At 41.1% G+C, this 26,375-nt stretch overlaps 1 protein-coding gene across 3 annotated transcripts in view; it reads right to left on the bottom strand.

Annotated features, from left to right (window-relative positions):
- Positions 1–26,375, bottom strand: part of LOC126262486 (voltage-dependent calcium channel subunit alpha-2/delta-3) — an 823,568-nt gene that overhangs the window by 173,502 nt on the left and 623,691 nt on the right. For 2 of the 3 annotated variants that reach the window (XM_049959148.1, XM_049959150.1), the window contains one exon: positions 25,242–25,268. The exons of the other annotated variant lie outside the window; for it this stretch is intronic. In XM_049959148.1, the coding sequence (XP_049815105.1) occupies positions 25,242–25,268 (27 nt within the window). The remainder of the gene's footprint in view (positions 1–25,241; positions 25,269–26,375) is intronic. 3 annotated transcript variants of the gene reach the window in all.

Raw genomic sequence — 26,375 nt, 5'->3', positions numbered from 1 at the left:
CCTCACGCCCCACGTGTTGAGCAATTCGGCGGTACGTCCACCCGGCCTCCCGCATGCCCACTATACGCCCTCGCTCAAAGTCCGTCAACTGCACATACGGTTCACGTCCACGCTGTCGCTGCATGCTACCAGTGTTAAAGACTGCGATGGAGCTCCGTATGCCACGGCAAACTGGCTGACACCGACGGCGGCGGTGCACAAATGCTGCGCAGCTAGCGCCATTCGACGGCCAACACCGCGGTTCCTGGTGTGTCCGCTGTGCCGTGCGTGTGATCATTGCTTGTACAGCCCTCTCGCAGTGTCCGGAGCAAGTATGGTGGGTCTGACACACCGGTGTCAATGTGTTCTTTTTTCCATTTCCAGGAGTGTACATAGAGTATCATTACATTTGCCATTTAGTTAAAGAGAAGTATGTTAGAGTGGATTACACACCAACCAACAGACAGGCAGCAGACATTTTGACAAAAGGGTTACCATTTACAAAGTTGTAGACAATGAAAGAACTTGTTGGTATTGTGTCTGCTTCATCACATACATAAAACATTGAAGGAGAGTCTGAAAGTGTCAGTGTTCTCAATGTTCTTATAGATATATGTGTTAATAAACTTTGAAAGTTGTTTGTCACATGCCAGTATAGTTTCTTTAGATTTCAGTTGGTGTAATAAGTGGTGCTGCTTATTTGCTGATGATTTTGTATACTTTTGCAGTTTTCAAATAAATGTTTCATTTCAAACAATGGCATCTGATGTTCTGTCAACAAAAAATGATAGATGATGATGATGAGCGGTGAACGGGTATAGTGCCTGCTAGAGTTGATTCACCTAACACGATGCTGAAGAACCATCACAAAGTAAGTGGCTTTGCACACAATCACAGAACTGGGACCAACAATGTGTATGAAAACTGAACTATTTTAGCACTTTTGACAGCCTTTAGTTTTTAGAAGAATTTGACAGAGCACTAAAAGAACTACGGGCAACAAAGCAACGGGTATTGATGACATCCCTGCAGAACTAATAAAGAATTCTGGTGGCAGCATGAAAATGATGCTGCTTAAACTTATTAGGTCCATCTATAACACAGGAGAGACACCAATAGACTTCCAGAAATGTATCATTGTTCCTATACCAAAGAAGGCAGCAGCTACAAAATGTGAACAGTACTGAACTCTAAGCCTAATATCACATGCATCAAAAATTCTCATAAAAATAGTTCTGAAGATAATTGGAGAGAAGGTGGAAGATATGCTAAGTGAAGTTTGGTTTGGTTTCAGAAGGGGATTGGGAACAAGAGAGGCAATTCTAGCACTGAGACTCGTGATCAAAAAGCAATTACAGAAAAATAAACCAACTTATATTGGTTTTGTAGACATGGAAAAGGCATTTGATAACATTATTGGGCAATAAATGTTCAGAGTGCTGCGGAAAAGCGGAATAAAGTACAAAGACATCCGTGTGATACTCAGTTTCTGTAAGAATGAGGTGGCAGTGATTTGGAACTGTCACCAGGAACAAGAAGCAAATATTAGAAAAGGGGTAAGACAAGGAGGTGCTCTCTCTCCTCTTATATTCAATGCTTATATCCGGGAAGCTATAGACCAAGTTCAAGAAACTACTGAGGTGGGTATCAAAATGAACGGGCAGAAGAGAGACACGCTATGTTATGCAGATGATATTGCTATAGTCATGGAGACAAAAGAATATCTAGAAGAAGGCCTTGGAACAACAGAAAAAATTCTATGCAATCAGTGTGGAATGAGAATAAACAAGGAAAAGACTAAAGTGATGGTATGCAGCACAGGAGCAGAATATGAACCTCTGAGTATGAGAATTGGAAGAGAGGAGCTGGAAGTGATAGAGGAATTTACTTAACTGGGAAGCAAAATCACAAGGGATGGTAGAAGCCGGAAAGAAATTGCGAGTAGAATACAAAAGGCCAAAATTGCATTTAATCAGGGGAGGAGCTTACTCATCAGCAACAACATCAGTCGGAAAATAAGGAAACGTATCATGAAAGGTTTCGTTTGGAGTGTGGCCCTATATTGATGTGAAACTTGGACAATTGGAAGAGAAGAGAGAAGACAGCTAGAGGCACTGGAGATGATGTGCTATAGAAGGATGATGAAGATCAGCTGGAGAGACAAAGTAACAAATGAAGAGGTGCTTAGAAGAGTACAGGAAACCAGATTTCTGTGGAGGCACATCCAAACAAGAAGAGACAAACTTGTACGGCACATCCTATGATACAACAACACTATTTGAACAATAGCAGAAGGAGCTATTGAGGGAAGGAATTGGCGGGGGCGACCAAGGATATCATACATACAACAGATCATGAATGATGCTGGATGTAACATATATGTATAAATGAAGAGGAAGGCAGACAGAAGAGACGAATGGTGCTCTGCTGCAAACCAACTGCAGGGATGAACACTAAATGAAAAGACAGCCTTTACAGACTAGAAAATTCTGCCACATTAACTACAATTTTACTGCTGGGACATATTCATTCAATAGGAGTTTTTGAGCAGAATAGTGAATGCTTGCTGTCTCTTGATCCAATATTAACTGGGCTCAACTTATTCAAAGAAGGTGAGAATCATTTCTCACTGTTGTTGTCTGGCATGTCCTACTCAGTGCTCAACTTGATGTGGAGTGATGGAACAAGTGATTTGAATGTTTTTACTATGGCAAGTTTAAGTTGTATGTCACAGTTGACCTGATAGATAATACAGTAGCCTGAAGTGACTGCTGTTCTGAGTCTATCCCCAGTCAACTGGGAATGTAGGAAGCACATCTGAGGTCATCTACTGCACACCTAACACCACTATCAGGCAGTATTTTTTGTGCCACATTTTTGCTATCAAGCAACAGCTTACTGCCTGAATTTAATTGAGTCACCAACAGTGGCACAATACATTTGTTTACTTGGTCAGTAACATTTTACTAATAGTGGTGGGAGTGCTGTATTGTATCTAACTAATCACCATGATGAAAGGAAGTTTGACTGTCAAATTATTACTGTTACATCACATAAAACATTTTATAGCCAAATAAAGATATAAAATTCACAATAGAAAATGTCACAACTTCGAAATCAGTACACTGTCGGCTAAAACAAAGGGACAGGTATACACTTGCTCACACACACATCCATCCGCACATATACAGACACAGGCAGACATATTGTACATATGTCTACCTGTGTCTGTATATGTGAGGATGGATGTGTGTGTGTGCAAGTGTATACCTGTCCCTTTTCCCCCCTAAAGGTAAGTCTTTCCGCTCCCAGAATTGGAATGACTCCTTACCCTCTCCCTTAAAACACACATCCTTTCGTCTTTCCCTCTCCTTCCCTCTTTCCTGATGAAGCAACCATGGGTTGCGAAAGCTTGAATATTTGTGTGTGTGTTTGTGCGTTTTTTTTATTTTATTGTGTCTATCAACATACCAGTGCTTTCTTGTATTGTATGTTAAAGCATCTTTGTTGGGAAAAATTCCACGTGGGAATATATATATATATATATATATATATATATATATATATATATATATATATATATAAAATAGAGGGAAACATTCCACGTGCAAATGGATGGATATGTGTGTGTGTGCGAGTGTATACCTGTCCTTTTTTCCCCCTAAGGTAAGTCTTTCCGCTCCCGGGATTGGAATGACTCCTTACCCTCTCCCTTAAAACCCACATCCTTTCGTCTTTCCCTCTCCTTCCCTCTTTCCTGATGAGGCAACAGTTTGTTGCGAAAGCTTGAATTTTGTGTGTATATTTGTGTTTGTTTGTGTGTCTATCGACCTGCCAGCGCTTTTGTTTGGTAAGTCTCATCATCTTTCTTTTTATATATATATATATATATATATATATATATATATATATATATATATATATATATATATAATAGAGGAAAACATTCCACGTGGGAAAAATATATGTAAAAACAAAGATGATGTGACTTACCGAACGAAAGTGCTGGCAGGTCGATAGACACACAAACAAACACAAACACACACACAAAATTCAAGCTTTCGCAACAAACTGTTGCCTCATCAGGAAAGAGGGGAAGGAGAGGGAAAGACGAAAGGATGTGGGTTTTAAGGGAGAGGGTAAGGAGTCATTCGAATCCCGGGAGCGGAAAGACCTACCTTAGGGGGAAAAAAGGACAGGTATACACTCGCACACACGCACATATCCATCCACACATATACAGACACAAGCAGACATATTTAAAGACAAAGGAGGATTCCTTGAAGCTCCGCCTGGACATCGGGAATGGGGTTACCTTCCTCAAAATCACCCTCTCCAAACCTTCCAGGAATTTCTGTAGGCTGTAGGGGGCCTAAGGTTCTGAGGATTCCTTGAAGCTCCGCCTGGACATGGACATCAGGAATGGGGTTACCTTGGCAAACTTTGTATGTGGTGTTGTCTGAAAGCTGACGCAGACCCTCAGCCATATATATATATATATATATATATATATATATATATATATATATATATATATAAAAAGAAAGATGATGAGACTTACCAAACAAAAGCGCTGGCAGGTCGATAGACACACAAAAAAACACAAATATACACACAAAATTCTAGCTTTCGCAACCAACGGTTGCTTCGTCAGGAAAGAGGGAAGGAGAGGGAAAGATGAAAGGATGTGGGTTTTAAGGGAGAGGGTAAGGAGTCATTCCAATCCCGGGAGCGGAAAGACTTACCTTAGGGGGAAAAAAGGACAGGTATACACTCGCACACACACACATATCCATCCATTCATATGTGTGTGTGCGCGAGTGTATACCTGTCCTTTTTTCCCCCTAAGGTAAGTCTTTCCGCTCCCGGGATTGGAATGACTCCTTACCCTCTCCCTTAAAACCCACATCCTTTCATCTTTCCCTCTCCTTCCCTCTTTCCTGGCGAAGCAACCGTTGGTTGCGAAAGCTAGAATTTTGTGTGTATATTTGTGTTTTTTTGTGTGTCTATCGACCTGCCAGCGCTTTTGTTTGGTAAGTCTCATCATCTTTCTTTTTAGATATATTTTTTCCACGTGGAATGTTTCCCTCTGTTATATATATATATATATATATATATATATATATATATATATATATATAGTGATGAGACTTACCAAACAAAAGCGCTGGCAGGTCGATAGACACACAAACATACACACAAAATTCTAGCTTTCGCAACAAACGGTTGCTTCGTCAGGAAAGAGGGAAGGAGAGGGAAAGATGAAAGGAAGTGGGTTTTAAGGGAGAGGGTAAGGAGTCATTCCAATCCCAGGAGCGGAAAGACTTACCTTAGGGGGAAAAAAGGACAGGTATACACTTGCACACACACACATATCCATCCGCATATACACAGACACAAGCAGACATTTGTAAAGGCAAAGAGTTTGGGCAGAGATGTCAGTCGAGGCGGAAGTACAGAGGCAAAGGTGATGTTGAAAGACAGGTGAGGTACGAGCGGCGGCAAATAGAAATTGGAGATTAGCGGAGATTGAGGCCTGGCGGATAGCGAGAAGAGAGGATATGCTGAAGGGCAAGTTCCCACCTCCGGAGTTCTGACAGGTTGGTGTTAGTGGGAAGTATCCAGATAACCCGGACGGTGTAACACTGTGCCAAGATGTGCTGGCCGTGCACCAAGGCATGTTTAGCCACAGGGTGATCCTCATTACCAACAAACACTGTCTGCCTGTGTCCATTCATGCGAATGGACAGTTTGTTGCTGGTCATTCCCACATAGAAGGCTTCACAGTGTAGGCAGGTCAGTTGGTAAATCACGTGGGTGCTTTCACACGTGGCTCTGCCTTTGATCGTGTACACCTTCCGGCTTACAGGACTGGAGTAAGTGGTGGTGGGAGGGTGCATGGGACAGGTTTTACACCGGGGGCGGTTACAAAGGTAGGAGCCAGAGGGTAGGGAAGGTGGTTTGGGGATTTCATAGGGATGAACTAAGAGGTTACGAAGGTTAGGTGGATGGCGGAAAGACACTCTAGGTGGAGTGGGGAGGATTTCATGAAGGATGGATCTCATTTCAGGGCAGGATTTGAGGAAGTCGTATCCCTGCTGGAGAGCCACATTCAGAATCTGATCCAGTCCCGGAAAGTATCCTGTCACAAGTGGGGCACTTTTGGGTTTCTTCTGTGGAAGGTTCCGGGTTTGAGGAGATGAGGAAGTGGCTCTGGTTATTTGCTTCTGCACCAGGTCGGGAGGGTAGTTACGGGATGCGAAAGCTGTTTTCAGGTTGTTGGTGTAATGGTTCAAGGATTCCGGACTGGAGCAGATTCGTTTGCCACGAAGACCTAGGCTGTAGGGAAGGGACCGTTTGATGTGGAATGGGTGGCAGCTGTCATAATGGAGGTACTGTTGCTTGTTGGTGGGTTTGATGTGGACGGACGTGTGAAGCTGGCCGTTGGACAGGTGGAGATCAACGTCAAGGAAAGTGGCATGGGATTTAGGGTAGGACCAGGTGAATCTGATGGAACCAAAGGAGTTGAGGTTGGAGAGGAAATTCTGGAGTTCTTCTTCACTGTGAGTCCAGATCATGAAAATGTCATCAATAAATCTGTATATTTTTTTCACGTGGAATGTTTCCCTCTGTTATATATATATATATATATATATATATATATATATACACAAAGATGATGTGACTTACCAAATGAAAGTGCTGGCAGGTCGACAGACACACAAACAAACACAAACATACACACAAAATTCAAGCTTTCGCAACAAACTGTTGCCTCATCAGGAAAGAGGGGAAGGAGAGGGAAAGACGAAAGGATGTGGGTTTTAAGGGAGAGGGTAAGGAGTCATTCCAATCCCGGGAGCGGAAAGACTTACCTTAGGGGGTAAAAGGACAGGTATACACTCGCAGACACACACATATCCATCCACACATATACAGACACAAGCATAGGAAGAAGGTAGAAGGTAGGGGTGCGGGGTGTCGGTGAGGTCAGGAGGTTGATGGAGTCAGGTGAAAGGTTTTGTAGGGGGCCTAAGGTTCTGAGGATTCCTTGAAGCTCTGCCTGGACATCGGGAATGGGGTTACCTTGGCAAACTTTGTATGTGGTGTTGTCTGAAAGCTGACGCAGACCCTCAGCCACATACTCCCGACGATCAAGTACCACGGTCGTGGAACCCTTGTCTGCTGGAAGAAAGACGATGGATCGGTCAGCCTTCAGATCACGGATAGCCTGGGCTTCAGCAGTGGTGATGTTGGGAGCAGGATCAAGGTTTTTTAAGAAGGATTGAGATGCAAGGCTGAAGTCAGAAATTCCTGGAAGGTTTGGAGAGGGTGATTTTGAGGAAGGTAACCCCATTCCCGATGTCCAGGCGGAGCTTCAAGGAATCCTCAGAACCTTAGGCCCCCTACAAAACCTTTCACCTGACTCCATCAACCTCCTGACCCCACCGACACCCTGCACCCCTACCTTCTACCTTCTTCCTAAAATCCACAAATCCAAACATCCCGGCCGCCCCATTGTAGCTGGTTACCAAGCCCCCACAGAACGGATCTCTGCCTACGTAGATCAACACCTTCAACCCATTACATGCAGTCTCCCATCCCTCATCAAAGACACCAACCACTTTCTCGTACGCCTGGAATCCTTACCCAATCTGTTACCCCCGGAAACCATCCTTGTAACCATTGATGCCACTTCCTTATACACAAATATTCCGCACGTCCAGGGCCTCGCTGCGATGGAGCACTTCCTTTCACGCCGATCACCTGCCACCCTACCTAAAACCTCTTTCCTCATCACCTTAGACAGCTTCATCCTGACCCACAACTTCTTCACTTTTGAAGGCCAGACATACCAACAATTAAAGGGAACAGCCATGGGTACCAGGATGGCCCCCTCGTATGCCAACCTATTCATGGGTCGCTTAGAGGAAGCCTTCTTGGTTACCCAGGCCTGCCAACCCAAAGTTTGGTACAGATTTATTGATGACATCTTCATGATCTGGACTCACAGTGAAGAAGAACTTCAGAATTTCCTCTCCAACCTCAACTCCTTTGGTTCCATCAGATTCACCTGGTCCTACTCTAAATCCCATGCCACTTTCCTTGACGTTGACCTCCACCTGTCCAATGGCCAGCTTCACACGTCCGTCCACATCAAACTCACCAACAAGCAACAGTACCTGCATTATGACAGCTGCCACCCATTCCACATCAAACAGTCCCTTCCCTACAGCCTAGGTCTTCGTGGCAAACGAATCTGCTCCAATCCGGAATCCCTGAACCATTACACCAACAACCTGACAACAGCTTTCGCATCTCGCAACTACCCTCCCGACCTGGTACAGAAGCAAATAACCAAGGCCACTTCCTCATCCCCTCGAACCCAGAATCCCCCACAAAAGATCCACAAAAATGCCCCACTTGTGACAGGATACTTTCCGGGACTGGACCAGACTCTGAATGTGGCTCTCCAGCACGGATACGACTTCCTCAAATCCTGCCCTGAAATGAGATCCATCCTTCATGAAATCCTCCCCACTCCACCAAGAGTGTCTTTCCGCCGTCCATCTAACCTTCGTAACCTGTTAGTTCATCCCTATGAAATCCCCAAACCACCTTTCCTACCATCTGGCTCCTATCCTTGTAACCGCCCTCGGTGTAAAACCTGTCCCATGCACCCTCCCACCACCACCTACTCCAGTCCTGTAACCCGGAAGGTGTACACGATCAAAGGCAGAGCCACGTGTGAAAGCACCCACGTGATTTACCAACTGACCTGCCTACACTGTGATGCATTCTATGTGGGAATGACCAGCAACAAACTGTCCATTCGCATGAATGGACACAGGCAGACAGTGTTTGTTGGTGATGAGGATCACCCTGTGGCTAAACATGCCTTGGTGCACGGCCAGCACATCTTGGCACAGTGTTACACCGTCCGGGTTATCTGGATACTTCCCACCAACACCAACCTATCCGAACTCCGGAGATGGGAACTTGCCCTTCAATATATCCTCTCTTCCCGTTACCCACCAGGCCTCAATCTCCGCTAATTTCAAGTTGCCGCCACTCATACGTCACCTGTCATTCAACATCATCTTTGCCTTTTCACTTCCGCCTCGACTGACATCTCTGCCCAAACTTGAAATATGTCTGCTTGTGTCTGTATATGTGTGGATGGAAATGTGTGTGTGTGCAAGTGTATACCTGTCCTTTTTTCCCCCTAAGGTAAGTCTTTCCGCTCCCAGGATTGGAACGACTCCTTACCCTCTCCCTTAAAACCCACATCCTTTCGTCTTTCCCTCTCCTTCCCCTCTTTCCTGATGAGGCAACAGTTTGTTGCGAAAGCTTGAATTTTGTGTGTGTGTTTGTGTTTGTTTGTGTGTCTATCGACCTGCCAGCGCTTTCGTTCGGTAAGTCACATCATCTTTGTTTTATATATATATTGTTGTTGTTGTGGTCTTCAGTCCTGAGACTGGTTTGATGCAGCTCTCCATGCTACTCTATCCTGTGCAAGCTTCTTCATCTCCCAGTACCTACTGCAACATACATCCTTCTGAATCTGCTTAGTGTATTCATCTCTTGGTCTCCCTCTATGATTTTTACCCTCCACGCTGCCCACCAATGCTAAATTTGTGATCCCTTGATGCCTCAAAACATGTCCTACCAACCGATCCCTTCTTCTAGTCAAGTTGTGCCACAAACTTCTCTTCTCTCCAATCCTATTCAATACCTCCTCATTAGTTACGTGATCTACCCACCTTATCTTCAGCATTGTTCTGTAGCACCACATTTCGACAGCTTCTATTCTCTTCTTGTCCAAACTAGTTATCGTCCATGTCTCACTTCCATACATGGCTACACTCCATACAAATACTTTCAGAAACGACTTCCTGACACCTAAATCTATACTCGATGTTAACAAATTTCTCTTCTTGAGAAACGCTTTCCTTGCCATTGCCAGTCTACATTTTATATCCTCTCTACTTCGACCATCATCGGTTATTTTACTCCCTAAATAGCAAAACTCCTTTACTACTTTAAGTGTCTCATTTCCTAATCTAATTCCCTCAGCATCACCCGACTTAATTTGACTACATTCCATTATCCTCGTTTTGCTTTTGTTGATGTTCATCTTATATCCTCCTCTCAAGACACTGTCCATTCCGTTCAACTGCTCTTCCAAGTCCTTTGCTGTCTCTGACAGAATTACAATGTCATCGGCGAACCTCAAAGTTTTTACTTCTTCTCCATGAATTTTAATACCTACTCCGAATTTTTCTTTTGTTTCCTTTACTGCTTGCTCAATATACAGATTGAATAACATCGGGGAGAGGCTACAACCCTGTCTCACTCCTTTCCCAACCACTGCTTCCCTTTCATGCCCCTCGACTCTTATAACTGCCATCTGGTTTCTGTACAAATTGTAAATAGCCTTTCGCTCCCTGTATTTTACCCCTGCCACCTTCAGAATTTGAAAGAGAGTATTCCAGTCAACATTGTCAAAAGCTTTCTCTAAGTCTACAAATGCTAGAAACGTAGGTTTGCCTTTTCTTAATCTTTCTTCCAAGATAAGTCGTAAGGTCAGTATTGCCTCACGTGTTCCAACATTCCTACGGAATCCAAACTGATCTTCCCCGAGGTCAGCTTCTACCAGTTTTTCCATTCGTCTGTAAAGAATTCGCGTTAGTATTTTGCAGCTGTGACTTATTAAACTGATAGTTCGGTAATTTTCACATCTGTCAACACCGGCTTTCTTAGGGATTGGAATTATTATATTCTTCTTGAAGTCTGAGGGTATTTCGCCTGTCTCATACATCGTGCTCACCAGATGGTAGAGTTTTGTCATGACTGGCTCTCCCGAGGCCATCAGTAGTTCTAGTGGAATGTTGTCTACTCCCGGGGCCTTGTTTCGACTCAGGTCTTTCAGTGCTCTGTCAAACTCTTCACGCAGTATCTTATCTCCCATTTCGTCTTCATCTACATCCTCTTCCATTTCCATAATATTGTCCTCAAGTACATCTCCCTTGTATAAACCCTCTATATACTCCTTCCACCTTTCTACCTTCCCTTCTTTGCTTAGAACTGGGTTTCCATCTGAGCTCTTGATATTCATACAAGTGGTTCTCTTCTCTCCAAAGGTCTCTTTAATTTTCCTGTAGGCAGTATCTATCTTACCCCTAGTGAGACAAGCCTCTACATCCTTACATTTGTCCTCTAGCCATCCCTGCTTAGCCATTTTGCACTTCCTGTCGATCTCATTTTTGAGACGTTTGTATTCCTTTTTGCCTGCTTCATTTACTGCATTTTTATATTTTCTCCTTTCATCAATTAAATTCAATATTTCTTCTGTTACCCAAGGATTTCTACTAGCCCTCGTCTTTTTACCTACTTGATCGTCTGCTGCCTTCACCACTTCATCCCTCAGAGCTACCCATTCTTCTTCTACTGTATTTCTTTCCCCCATTCCTGTCAATTGTTCCCTTATGCTCTCCCTGAAACTCTCTAAAACCTCTGGTTCTTTCAGTTTATCCAGGTCCCATCTCCTTAAATTCCCACCTTTTTGCAGTTTCTTCAGTTTCAATCTGCAGTTCATAACCAATAGATTGTGGTCAGAATCCACATCTGCCCCAGGAAATGTCTTACAATTTAAAACCTGGTTCCTAAATCTCTGTCTTACCATTATATAATCTATCTGAAACCTGTCAGTATCTCCTGGCTTCTTCCATGTATACAGCCTCCTTTCATGGTTCTTGAACCAAGTGTTAGCTATGATTAAGTTATGCTCTGTGCAAAATTCTACAAGGCGGCTTCCTCTTTCATTCCTTCCCCCCAATCCATATTCACCTACTATGTTTCCTTCTCTCCCTTTTCCTACTGACGAATTCCAGTCACCCATGACTATTAAATTTTCGTCTCCCTTCACTACCTGAATAATTTCTTTTATCTCGTCATACATTTCATCTATTTCTTCATCATCTGCAGAGCTACTTGGCATATAAACTTGTACTACTGTAGTAGGCATGGGCTTTGTGTCTATCTTGGCCACAATAATGCGTTCACTATGCTGTTTGTAGTAGCTAACCCGCACTCCTATTTTTTTATTCATTATTAAACCTACTCCTGCATTACCCCTATTTGATTTTGTATTTATAACCCTGTAATCACCTGACCAAAAGTCTTGTTCCTCCTGCCACCGAACTTCACTAATTCCCACTATATCTAACTTTAACCTATCCATTTCCCTTTTTAAATTTTCTAACCTACCTGCCCGATTAAGGGATCTGACATTCCACGCTCCGATCCGTAGAACGCCAGTTTTCTTTCTCCTGATAACGACGTCCTCTTGAGTAGTCCCCGCCCGGAGATCCGAATGGGGGACTATTTTACCTCCGGAATATTTTACCCAAGAGGACGCCATCATCATTTAATCATACAGTAGAGCTGCATGTCCTCGGGAAAAATTACGGCTGTAGTTTCCCCTTGCTTTCAGCCGTTCGCAGTACCAGCACAGCAAGGCCGTTTTGGTTAATGTTACAAGGCCAGATCAGTCAATCATCCAGACTGTTGCCCCTGTAACTACTGAAAAGGCTGCTGCCCCTCTTCAGGAACCACATGTTTGTCTGGCCTCTCAACAGATACCCCTCCGTTGTGGTTGCACCTACGGTACGGCCATCTGTATCGCTGAGGCACGCAAGCCTCCCCACCAACGGCAAGGTCCATGGTTCATGGGGTATATATATATATATAAAGAAAGATGATGAGACTTACCAAACAAAAGCGCTGGCAGGTCGATAGACACACAAACAAACACAAATATACACACAAAATTCAAGCTTTCGCAACAAACTGTTGCCTCATCAGGAAAGAGGGAAGGAGAGGGAAAGACGAAAGGATGTGGGTTTTAAGGGAGAGGGTAAGGAGTCATTCCAATCCCGGGAGCGGAAAGACTTACCTTAGGGGGAAAAAAGGACAGGTATACACTCGCACACACACACATATCCATCCACACATACAGACACAAGCAGACATATTTGGTCTTTAAATATGTCTGCTTGTGTCTGTATGTGTGGATGGATATGTGTGTGTGTGCGAGTGTATACCTGTCCTTTTTTCCCCCTAAGGTAAGTCTTTCCGCTCCCGGGATTGGAATGACTCCTTACCCTCTCCCTTAAAACCCACATCCATTCGTCTTTCCCTCTCCTTCCCTCTTTCCTGATGAGGCAACAGTTTGTTGCGAAAGCTTGAATTTTGTGTGTATATTTGTGTTTGTTTGTGTGTCTATCGACCTGCCAGCGCCTTTGTTTGGTAAGTCTCATCATCTTTCTTTTTAGATATATTTTTTCCACGTGGAATGTTTCCCTCTGTTATATTCATATCATTAATTTGAACCCAACAATGACGTTTGTTATTGTCACTGTTACATTTCGAAGTCTTTTCTGTCGTCTTATTTCCTCCTTCTGTTGGTCTTTAAATATGTCTGCTTGTGTCTGTATGTGTGGATGGATATGTGTGTGTGTGCAAGTGTATACCTGTCCTTTTTTCCCCCTAAGGTAAGTCTTTCCGCTCCCGGGATTGGAATGACTCCTTACCCTCTCCCTTAAAACCCACATCCTTTCGTCTTTCCCTCTCCTTCCCTCTTTCCTGATGAGGCAACAGTTTGTTGCGAAAGCTTGAATTTTGTGTGTATATTTGTGTTTGTTTGTGTGTCTATCGACCTGCCAGCGCTTTTGTTTGGTAAGTCTCATCATCTTTCTTTTTAGATATATTTTTTCCACGTGGAATGTTTCCCTCTGTTATATATATATATATATATATATATATATATATATATATATATATATATATATATATATATATATATATATATATATATATATATATATATATATATATATAAAGATGCTGTGTCTTACCAAACTGGAAAGCGCTGGTAGATAGACCCAATGAAAAACACACAAACACACACACAAATTTCAAGCTTTCGCAACCCAAGGTTGCTTCATCGGGAAAGAGGGAAAGACGAAAGGATGTGGGTTTTACGGGAGAGGGTAAGGAGTCGTTCCAATCCTGGGAGCGGAAAGACTTACCTTAGGGTAAGTACCTACTCCAAATCCCATGCCACTTTCCTCGACGTTGACCTCCAATTGTCCAATAGCCAGCTTCACACATCCGTCCACATCAAACACACCAACAAGCAGCAGTACCTCCATTATGACAGCTGCCACCCATTCCATATCAAACGGTCCCTTCCCTACAGCTTAGGTCTTCATGGCAAACGAATCTGCTCCAGTCCTGAATCCCTTAACGATTACACCAATAACCTGAAAACAGCTTTCGCATCCCGCAACTACCCTCCCGACCTGGTACAGAAGCAAATAAGCAGAGCCATTTCCTCAAACCCAGAACCTTCCACAGAAGAACCCCAAAAGTGCCCCACTTGTGACAGGATACTTTCCGGGACTAGATCAGACTCTGAATGTGGCTCTCCAGCAGGGATATGACTTCCTCAAATCATGCCCTGAAATGAGATCCATCCTTCATGAAATCCTCCCCACTCCACCAAGAGTGTCTTTCCGCCGTCCATCTAACCTTCACAACCTCTTGGTTCATCCCTATGAAATCCCCAAACCACCATCCCTACCCTCTGGCTCCTACCCTTGTAACCCCCCCCCCCTCCCCGGTGTAAAACCTGTCCCATGCACCCTCCCACCACCACCACCTACTCCAGTCCTGTAACCCGGAAGGCGTACACAATCAAGGGCAGGGCCACGTGTGAAAGCACCCACGTGATTTACCAACTGCCATGCCTACAATGTGAAGCCTTCTATGTGGGAATGACCAGCAACAAACTGTCCATTCGCATAAACGGACACAGGCAGGCAGTGTTTGTTGGTAATGAGGATCACCCTGTGGCTAAACATGCCTTGGTGCACGGCCAGCACATCTTGGCACAGTGTTACACCGTCCAGGTTATCTGAATACTTCCCACTGACACCAACCTATCAGAACTCTGGAGATGGGTACTTGCCCTTCAATACATTCTCTCTTCCCGTTACCCACCAGGCCTCAACCTCTGCTAACTTCAAGTTGCCGCCCCTCGTACATCACCTGTCATTCAACAACATCTTTGCCGCTGCACTTCCACCTCAACTGACATCTCTGCCCAACCTCTTTGCATTTACGTATGTCTGCCTGTGTCTGTATGTGTGTGGATGGACGTGTGTGTGTGTGTGTGTGTGTGTGTGTGTGTGTGCGCGAGTGTATACCTGTCCTTTTTCCCCCTAAGGTAAGTCTTTCCGCTCCCGGGATTGGAATGACTCCTTACCCTCTCCCGTAAAACCCACATGCTTCCCTCTTTCCTGATGAAGCAACCTTGGGTTGCAAAAGCTTGAAATTTGTGTGTGTGTTTGTGTGTTTTTTATTGGGTCTATCTACCAGCACTTTCCCGTTTGGTATGACTACATGCAGTTTAGAACTTGTTTAGATTAGATTAGATTTACTTTCATTCCAATTGATCCGTAGTGAGGAGGTCCTCCAGGATGTGGAACATGTCAGAAAAACAACAATACATGACAAATATTTACAATTAAAACAAATAAGCTAATGTACCATTCCACAGGTCCCAAGTGGAATGATCGTCATTTTTTAATGAACACTAAGAGTAATTTTACAAATACTAATGCACTGAATTTAAAATAAAAAAGTTTTTTATTTATTTATAAGGTAATACAACTACTGTAATACTTATTTACAATGAACACATTACTGCACTGAAATGGTGCAGAAGTTAGATTATACTAACACACACACACACACACACACACACAAATTTTCAATGAACACATTACTGCACTGAAATTGTGCAGAAGTTATGTTGTACTTATATACAAATCAGTTGGTTTTACTAAGAAATTCATCAATGGAGTAGAAGGAGTTGGCCACCAATAAATCCTTTAGGCTTCTCTTAAACTGAATTTCATTGGTTGTTAAGATTTTTATGGCTGCTGGCAAGTTATTGAAAATGTGTGTTCCTGAATAATGCACACCTTTTTGTACAAGACTAAGTGACTTTAAATCCTTGTGAAGATTATTCTTATTTCTAGTATTGATTCCATGAATTGAGCTGTTGGTTTGAAAAAGTGATATATTTTTAATGACAAATTTCATTTAGGAATAAATATATTGGGAAGCAGTAGTTAGTATCCCTAGTTCCCTAAACAGGCTTCTGCAGGATGTTCTTGAGTTCACACCACATATAACTCTCACTGCACGTTTTTGTGCCCGGAAAACTTTAGCTTGGCTTGATGAATTACCCCAAAAAATAATCCCATATGACATTATGGAATGAAAGTAAGCATAGTATGCCAGCTTTTTCATTTTTATATCCCCTATGTCTGACAAAATTCACATTGCAAACAGAGATTTGTTAAGACGCTTCAGCAGTTCTGTGGTGTGCTCCTCCCAGTTGAATTTATTATCAAGCTGTAATCCCAAGAATTTAACACTGTCCACTTCTTCTATCTTCTTGTCATCGTATGTTAGACATATACTCTTGGGACACCCCTTACAAGTTCTGAACTGCATGTAGTGTGTTTTTTCAAAGTTTAGTGACAAAGAATTGGCTAGGAACCAGTGATTAATGTCCACAAATATTTTATTGGCTGATCTTTCTAAGACTACATTTGACTTGCTATTTATTGCAATGTTTGTATCATCGGCAAACAAAACAAACTTGGCATCTGGTAATGTTACTGATGAAAGGTCATTGATATACACAAGAAAAAGTAAGGGCCCCAAAATGGAACCTTGTGGGACCCCACATGTAATCAGTTCCCAGTTGGATGAGGCCTGATAGCTTGATACATGTCTCTTTCCTAATAACACCCTTTGTTTCCTGCCAGAGATATAAGATTTGAACCATTTTGCAGCATTTCCTGTTATACTATAATATTCTAGTTTACTTAAAAGGATATTGTGATTTACACAGTCAAATGCCTTTGACAGATCACAAAATATACCAGTTGCCTGCAATTTTTTGTCTAATGAATTAAGCACATTTTCACTGTAAGTGTAGATAGCCTTCTCAATATCAGAACCTTTTAGAAATCCAAACCGTGACTTTGACAGTATGTTATTTGAGATAAGATGGTTATAAAGACGACTGTACATTACTTTTTCGAAAATTTTTGAGAATGCTGGCAACAGTGAAATTGGACGGAAATTTGATGCTATTTCTTTATCTCCCTTCTTAAACAGTGGCTTAACTTCAGCATATTTCAGCCATTCAGGAAATATTCCACTAATAAACGACTGGTTACACAGATAGCTTAATATGTTACTTAGCTCAGAATCACATTCTTTAATTAACTTTGTTGATATTTCATCATACCCACTAGATGTTTTTGATTTTAAAGATTTTATGATGGACATTATTTCTGTTGGGGTAGTGAGGGTCAAATTCAGATTAAGGAAGTTACTTGAAATGTCTGGTCTAAGGTAACCCATAGCAGCATCTACCGAACCTGACAACCCCATCTTGTCAGTAACAGTTATAAAATGTTTGTTAAAAAGTTCTGCAATACTATACACATCTGTCACCAATGTATCATTTACTCTTAATGCTATTTGTTCCTCTTCATGCCTGGTTCTACCGGTCTCCTCCTTCACTATATCCCATATTGTCTTTATTTTGTTATCCGATATGACTATCTTTTCCTTGTAATATATTTGCTTTGACATCCGTATTACAGTCTTTAATATTTTGCAGTATTTCTTATAATGTGCTATAGCATCAACATTGGAAATGTTTCGGAGTGACAGATACAGTTTTCTTTTTGTTTTACAAGATACCCCTATTCCTCGAGTAATCCATGGCTTCTTTGTAGACTTTGCTCTAACCTTGGTAAGTTTTGGGGGAAAGCAGTGTTCGAATAAGGTAAGCACTTTATTAGCAAAAATGTTATATTTTTCATTCATGCCATGAACGCTGTAAACATCAGTCCAGTGAATGTCTCTGAGGAGTGTCCTAAAATAATCAATTTTTGGCTTACTGATTACCCTTTTGAGCTCAGATTTAACAGATTTTATATCCTGTTCAGTATTAACATTTAACAGAAGGAACTGCATGTCATGGTCTGAGAGGCCATTGACTATTGGTTTTGTAATATAATTTTGTTCATTGGACTTTTATATAAAGATATTATCAATGGCTGTTTGTGAGCAAGTGGCTATCCTAGTGGGGAACTTTACTGTGGGAATTAAGTTGAATGATAGTGTTACTAACTCAAACAAGTTCTTATTGGGAGAGTCTTTAAGGAAATCTACATTGAAATCACCAGCAACCACTATTTCTTTGTTTTTGGTTGTTAAATGGGCCAGTACAGCTTCAAGGTGGTTGACAAACAGATTAAAGTTACCTGCAGGTGCTCGATATACACTTAATATTATGAAGGATTTTTTGTGAAATTCTAATTCTGTTGCACATGCTTCCATATGCTGTTCTAGGCAAAATTTATGAATGTCTATGTTCTTAAATTTATGACAGTTCCTGATGAATGTGGCAACTCCTCCTTTCTCCATTTCTGATCTACAAAAGTGAGATGCTAACCTAAACCCTGTAACACTTAAAAGTTCTATACCAGTGGTCACATGATGTTCAGAGAGGCAGATTATGTCAGCTGGGTTTGAAGACTCTAATTCATCTATGCAGATAGTTAATTCATTAATTTTATTTCTCAGTCCTCGAATATTTTGATGCAATAAAGATAGCTGACATTTCTCATTGACTGAGTTAAGATTGGGTGGAGTTAAAATATCTGCTGACAGTTGAAAATTCTTAACCAATGGCTGTTTATGCTGATGTAATAAGCTGGAATTATGTTTTTTGATTTCTTTCGCAAACTGAAGATTTGTCTCAGTTCTAACCTCTCTTAAAATTTGCTTTCTTTCTGTCCTCCCTACCCTAAAAAAGGGTCTTTTCTGAATCCTATAACCACTGGTATTTTACCACTCATGATAGTGCCTCCCCCCTTTAACTTTCCTGCTATTTCCCCAGCCAATTTACCCTTCCCCTTCCTGTTGAGGTGAAGGCCATGCCTAGTATAATCCCACCTACTGAGAGAATCAACAGGAACCACACCAATGTGTGACCCCGCACCCGACATGAGCAGCCGTTCCAGCTCCAAATTAACTCTCTTGACAGAAGAGTTCAAATGAGGTCGGTCATGGCGCCCAAGAACAGATACAAACTCAACACTAGTATGCTTCGATGCTTAAAATATGATGATAAACAGGTAGAAGAAGGTGACAGTGTTAAATTCTTAGGATTACAGCTATATAATAAATTCGAGGAGGAGCATAATACAGAACTGCTGAAGTGCCTAAACATATCTCTATTTGCACTGCAAATGTCCTCAGGCATAGGTGATATGAGAATAAAAAAGCTAGAACACTATGCTTACTGCAATCTATAATATCATATGAGATTATTTTTGGGGGTAACTCATCAAGCGAAGCTTAAGTTTACAAGAGTTCAAAAATGTGTAATAAGAATTATTTGTGGTGTGAACTCAAGACCATAATGCAGATGGCTACTTAGTGAACTAGGGATACTACTACTGCTTCCCAGTATATTTATCCTTAAAGAAATTTGTCATTAAAATATCTCTCTTTTCCAAACCACCAGCTCAGTTCATGGAATCAATGTTCAAAACAGGAATAACCTTCACAAAGATTTAAAGTCATTTACTTTGGTCCAGAAATGTTTCCGTAAATCAAGAATACACATTTTCAGTAATCTGCCAGCAACCACACAAAGTTTAATCATCGATAAAGTTCAGTTTAAGAGGAGCCTAAAGTACTTATTGGTGGCCAATTCCTTCTACTCCGCTGATGAATTTTTGAGTAGAACCAGCTGATTTGTATTATGTGTTTGACATGATATCTCACTGCAGACTGTTAATGAAGGTACAACAATATGGAATAAGTTTCCAGATATGTGAGTGGTTCGAAGACTTTTAAATAATAGAACCCAGTATGTTGTCCTTAACAGTCAGCGTTTATCAGAGACATGGGCATCTTCAGGAATGCCCCAGGGAAGTGTGATTTTCTATATACATAAATGATCTGGTGGGCAGCGTGGGCAGCAATGTCTACTTGTTGATTATGATATATGGGAAGGTGTTAAGGGTGAGTGATTGTAGGATGATACAACATTACTTAGACAAAATGTCTAGTTGGTGTGATGAATGGCAGCAGACTCTAAAGTAAGTTAATGTGGATTAGTAGGAAAAACAAACCCTTAATGTTCGTATGCAACATTAGTAGTGTCCTGCTTCACACAGTCAGTCATGTCATTTAAATATCTGATTGTAACACTGCAAAGAGAAATGAAATGTAACAAGCTTGTGAGGATTGTGAAGTGTTGTTCATCTCTAAAAGAGACTGCATATAGGATGCTAGTGCAACCTATTCTTGACTACTGCTTGAGTGTTTGGGATCTGCACCAGGTCACATTAAAGGAAGACAGTGAAGCAATTCAGGGGCAGGCTGTTAGATATGCTTCCAGCAGATTCAAATGACAGGCAAGCATTACAAAGATGCTTTGGGAACGCAAATGGGACTCCCGGGAAGGAAGGTGACATTCTTTTTGAGGAACATTATTGAAAAAATTAGAGAACCTGAATTTGAAGCCAACTGCAGAAAAATGCTACTGTCAGCAGTGTACATTTCGCATGAGAACCATGAAGATAAGATACGAGAAATTAGGGTTTATACGGAGGCATGTAGAGTCATTTTTCCCTTGCTCTATCCATGAGTGGAACAGGAAAGGAAACAGCTCATAGTGGTACAAGGTGCCCTCCACTATGCACCATAAATATGTAAAGTAGATGAATGTGACTTCTGTACAAATTCAGTACAGTAATGCAATCATTGTAAATAAGTGTTGTAAAATGGTATTTCTATTTGACGATGCGTAGCTACATGGAGCCTAAGAATTATCACACATACCTACGTGTATTGAACATTTAAATGTTTTGTGATATGTTATTTACTAACTTTTAAATGAAAACTTGTTTAACGTTTTTTGACGTATTCTACATCCACGAGGAACATTTCGCCTGGGATCTGTAAAAGGTACATTAGCGTTTTGTTTTTCTTTGTTAATATTTATTGTGAACTTTTATTTTTCTGGTATGATCTACAGGGTGTTTCAAAAATGACCGGTATATTTGAAACGGCAATAAAAACTAAACGAGCAGCGATAGAAATACACCGTTTGTTGCAATATGCTTGGGACAACAGTACATTTTCAGGCGGACAAACTTTCGAAATTACGGTAGTTACAATTTTCAACAACAGATGGCGCTGCAAGTGATGTGAAAGATATAGAAGACAACGCAGTCTGTGGGTGCGCCATTCTGTATGTCGTCTTTCTGCTGTAAGCGTGTGCTGTTCACAACGTGCAAGTGTGCTGTAGACAACATGGTTTATTCCTTAGAACAGAGGATTTTTCTGGTGTTGGAATTCCACCGCCTAGAACACAGTGTTGTTGCAACAAGACGAAGTTTTCAACGGAGGTTTAATGTAACCAAAGGACCGAAAAGCGATACAATAAAGGATCTGTTTGAAAAATTTCAACGGACTGGGAACGTGACGGATGAACGTGCTGGAAAGGTAGGGCAACCGCGTACGGCAACCACAGAGGGCAACGCGCAGCTAGTGCAGCAGGTGATCCAACAGCGGCCTCGGGTTTCCGTTCGCCGTGTTGCAGCTGCGGTCCAAGTGACGCCAACGTCCACGTATCGTCTCATGCGCCAGAGTTTACACCTCTATCCATACAAAATTCAAACGCGGCAACCCCTCAGCGCCGCTACCATTGCTGCACGAGAGACATTCGCTAACGATATAGTGCACAGGATTGATGACGGCGATATGCATGTGGGCAGCATTTGGTTTACTGACGAAGCTTATTTTTACCTGGACAGCTTCGTCAATAAACAGAACTGGCGCATATGGGGAACCAAAAAGCCCCATGTTGCAGTCCCATCGTCCCTGCATCCTCCAAAAGTACTGGTCTGGGCCGCCATTTCTTCCAAAGGAATCATTGGCCCATTTTTCAGATCCGAAATGATTACTGCATCACGCTATCTGGACATTCTTCGTGAATTTGTGGTGGTACAAACTGCCTTAGACGACACTGCGAACACCTCATGGTTTATGCAAGATGGTGCCCGGCCAAATCGCACGGCCGACGTCTTTAATTTCCTGAATGAATATTTCAATGATCGTGTGATTGCTTTGGGCTATCTGAAACATACAGGAGGCGGCGTGGATTGGCCTCCCTATTCGCCAGACATGAACCCCTGTGACTTCTTTCTGTGGGGACACTTGAAAGACCAGGTGTACCGCCAGAATCCAGAAACAATTGAACAGCTGAAGCAGTACATCTCATCTGCATGTGAAGCCATTCCGCCAGACACGTTGTCAAAGGTTTCGCGTAATTTCATTCAGAGACTTCACCATATTATTGCTACGCATGGTGGATATGTGGAAAATATCGTACTATAGAGTTTCCCAGACCGCAGCGCCATCTGTTGTTGACAATTGTAACTACTGTAATTTCGAAAGGTTGTCTGCCTGAAAATGTACTGTTGTCCAAAGCATATTGCAACAAACGGTGTATTTCTATCGCTGCTCGTTTAGTTTTTATTACCGTTTCAAATATACCGGTCATTTTTGAAACACCCTGTACATACTGGCAGATCCCCTCACTAGGAATCTGTTGCACCAAAAAGTACATCTAATCCAATTTATGCTAGTCTGCATATGAGATCCTCTTAAGCAGTCATCCTCAGTTATTTTGTATCAGAAGTACTAAAATTCATCAGTTACTTTTAGTATCTCATTTCATAATTTAATTCCTTCTGCATCACATGATTTAATTTGACTGCATTCAATTACCCTTAGTTTCAATTTTGTTCATATTCACCTTGTAATCTCTTTTAAAGAGACTATCTATCCATTTTGTCCAAATGATCTTCCAGCTTGTTTGCAGTACCTCACAAGATTACTATGTTGCTGACAAACCATACAATTTTTATTTCTTCTTCCTAAACTTAAACTCCCTATCCAAATTTCTCCTTGGTTTCCCATACTGCTTGCTCACTATATAGTTTGAATAAATTTGTGGATAGGCTACAAACCCTGCCTCACTCCCTACTTTACTACTGCTTTGACTCTTGAGATTGCCGTATGATTTCTGTACAAGTTGTAGGTAACCTTCCACTTAAGGTATTTTGTCCTTGATGCCCTCAGAATTTTGAAAAGTGTATCCCTGACAACATTTTCAAAAGTTTTCTCTTTCTTCAACCTATCTTCTAAGGCAAATGATAGTACTGCCTTGAATGTTCCTACATTTCTCTAAAACCCAAACAGATCCCCTAAGTCATTCTGTCCTCTATTAATAAGTATATTTACTGATACAAGAAACTATTTACTGCTCTTGTGAAGCTGATGCATATCCCAGTAGCAGTGTAGATACTGGTTGGCCAAGGAGATTGCAACAGAGGAATGAAATGATCTGCGTCCCATCACACAAGAAGTTTAGCACAGTATCCTGTGACAGGGGGTAATGGAGAAGAGCTCCTTCTCCTTTCCTATTTAAGTGCAGTCTCCTAACAGAAGATTGGTGATGTTCTATCTATATTCTCAAGTGATGTATTCAATTTGACAACACCTGGGGTGGCAAAACCCCTTCTGGAGATTCTGCAACTGTGAATAGGTACATGTTTTTGTTCTATCTATCCTTGGTCATGATTTATATTTAACTATACTTCTAGATTTGAAAAATGTACACAAAATACATTGATTTCTTCCATCTGATGGTATATATGCTTTCATGATATTTGCCAGCATGATAAAATATACCATCATTGTATACATGATCTACCAGTGAGATATTTACCGGTACATGTGATTATATATCCAAATTTCAAAATTCCAAATGCTTTCAGTCAGTTCACAGATGAGGTTTTAACTGTCAAAGATTCAATTACATACAACAGTACCCATAACACATAGCACAGATGGTAAAGATCATGACTGCTTTTCCCAGAAAAGATCCCTGGGCATGTACAGGGTGCTCAAATAGTATGAGATCAACATGATATATCCTTCCTGTTAGGAGTGTTGTACGTTTGTGAAATAAGAATCATGGAGATCCCATGTTCAGCTATGGTAGAGCCTCATATACCTTAGCAAGCCTTCTTTAACTGATGGTTGTTGTCTACAAGTGAGTGTTCTGCATCAACAACCCTACATCCCATCAGCTAGCGATGTACCCTGAGGTTGAGAGGTGAGTACTACCCCCTGTTACTTCTAGAATCCTGTTCTCTGCTCTCATTTTTACCCAGTCCTCTGCCAGAAGTCTCAAACTAGAACAATTTACTTCAAATGTAGACAAATGGTACAAAGTTTCAGAAAACTTTACATTGGACTCCTTGATCACCAACTACCAATTCCATATCAGAGTCTTGTACCTCTAATAATTAGATACTACACAAGTTTACTAAAGTCAGTCAATCAGAACAGTAAAAATTTATGAATGGGATGACTATTCATATTGCTCGAGTTTAATAAAACTCATTATAAGACACGTACAAACCAAAGTAGTGGACAATTATAATTTATGTCTGTTTTGGGGTCTAGTTATTAAAACATTTTTTTAAAATTATGCATGTTCTTTTATTAATCAAGTCCAAGATTATATTATGAAAACCCACAGCGAATGTAAGATGAAGAAAATAAAAAAACTGGCCTTATGGAGAGTACAGCAACTCTTAACTCACACTAGCAACAATAAATGCACTTCTCTTCCAATAGTTTAAGAGTCCACATAAAGTACAAGAATGCTTAATTACAATACACACCATTTGTAAAATGTAAGGAACAGGAAGCAGTTAGTCACAAAGAGGTTCTGAAGGAACTTTAATATGTTAGCAGCAGGTGCATCACAAATTATTTTTGCATCAAGATTACACGTTAATGCTACAATAAAAGCTGAAATAGGACAATAAAATGCTATGGAATATAGCATTATATATACTGCAACACTATCAGCAAATATTAGTGAGATATAAATTACTGCAGCTGAACCAACGCTTAAAGCAAAACTGTGGCAGCCAACAGGGCAGCAAGTACCACCAAAATACATTTGAAGCACTGCAACAAAATGGAAATAAATTCACAGAAGTTACCTTCTCTGGTAATGTCCATGTTTTTTCCTGCAAACAAATTTATCATAATTGTTAAAATACACAATAGTAGGAAAATTCCCCCTTGTTCAAAACAAACAAATAATAGAGCATTAGTGTCAACAACACAAACAGAGAAAAGAAAATTACTGCTTTAGTTCATAAATAGCAGTTGTACTTGACAGACCTGTGAAGGTATGCAATAATTGACAATTTAGTTAATGTATGCACTACATTCATTCATTTGCTCCTGCTGTTCTGTAGAGCCAAGAATGAATGAGGACCTTCCTGGATGTGGAGCAAGTCAAACTGTAGATTACAGGAAGGAAGCAGCTGTCAGAACTAGGTAACTTGTGCCATTTAATTTACATTTTTCATATTTGTGGTGTCATAAAGCAGCTTATTGAAGAATAAATTTCTTCAAAACAGTACTATTTAATGTAAACTGCAACAATATGCTTCCTCCAAATCATGATTATTAATGTTTTGGTACCTTGAAGACATTTGAAAGATACATTGAACTATAAGAGAAGAAACAGCTGTGGCTTATACTGTTAAGTTCTGAAATAACAAAGAGAAAAATAAATAAATAAATAAATAAATAAAAGCAGTGCAAAAAGTATACTGATTGTAATACTTTTCTGCCAGAACATCTTCACTTGAATGATAATGTCATCTCAGCATAACAGAAAAATGACAGTGTAAATAGCAAAATAGCATAACATATTGATTATATACAACTGATTGATTACTGAGTTGTACATTCTTGGCAAGGGGACTCATACAACAGTCTTTAAGGGGAAGGGGGAGGGGTATTTTTAATACTTTGGAAGATGAATGGCAACTTGGAAGTAGCCATAAACAAAGGTCCAGTTCTGACCCTGTTAGAAACCTGCATAATACCAACTTTTAAATTCATTTTCTTGAAAGTAGAACACCTGAAAGCTGGGAAAATGGAGGATGGGGGAGCTGCATCCCCCTCCCCCTTGCAACTGGGTATGTGTGCCCTTGATTCTTGATATGATTTTTCTCATAGTCTGTGGTCAATTGATTAATTACTAACAAATATGCATAATTTAAGCTGCAACAAAAGTTATGGAGAGCTGGGGAAGAGACAAAAAAATTTGGAACTTCTGC

The sequence above is a fragment of the Schistocerca nitens genome, chromosome 6 (genome assembly GCF_023898315.1).
Source record: "Schistocerca nitens isolate TAMUIC-IGC-003100 chromosome 6, iqSchNite1.1, whole genome shotgun sequence".
Classification (NCBI taxonomy): domain Eukaryota; kingdom Metazoa; phylum Arthropoda; class Insecta; order Orthoptera; family Acrididae; genus Schistocerca; species Schistocerca nitens.
Note: the sequence above shows the minus strand (reverse complement) of the source record. Positions and strands in the feature narration are given on the sequence as shown.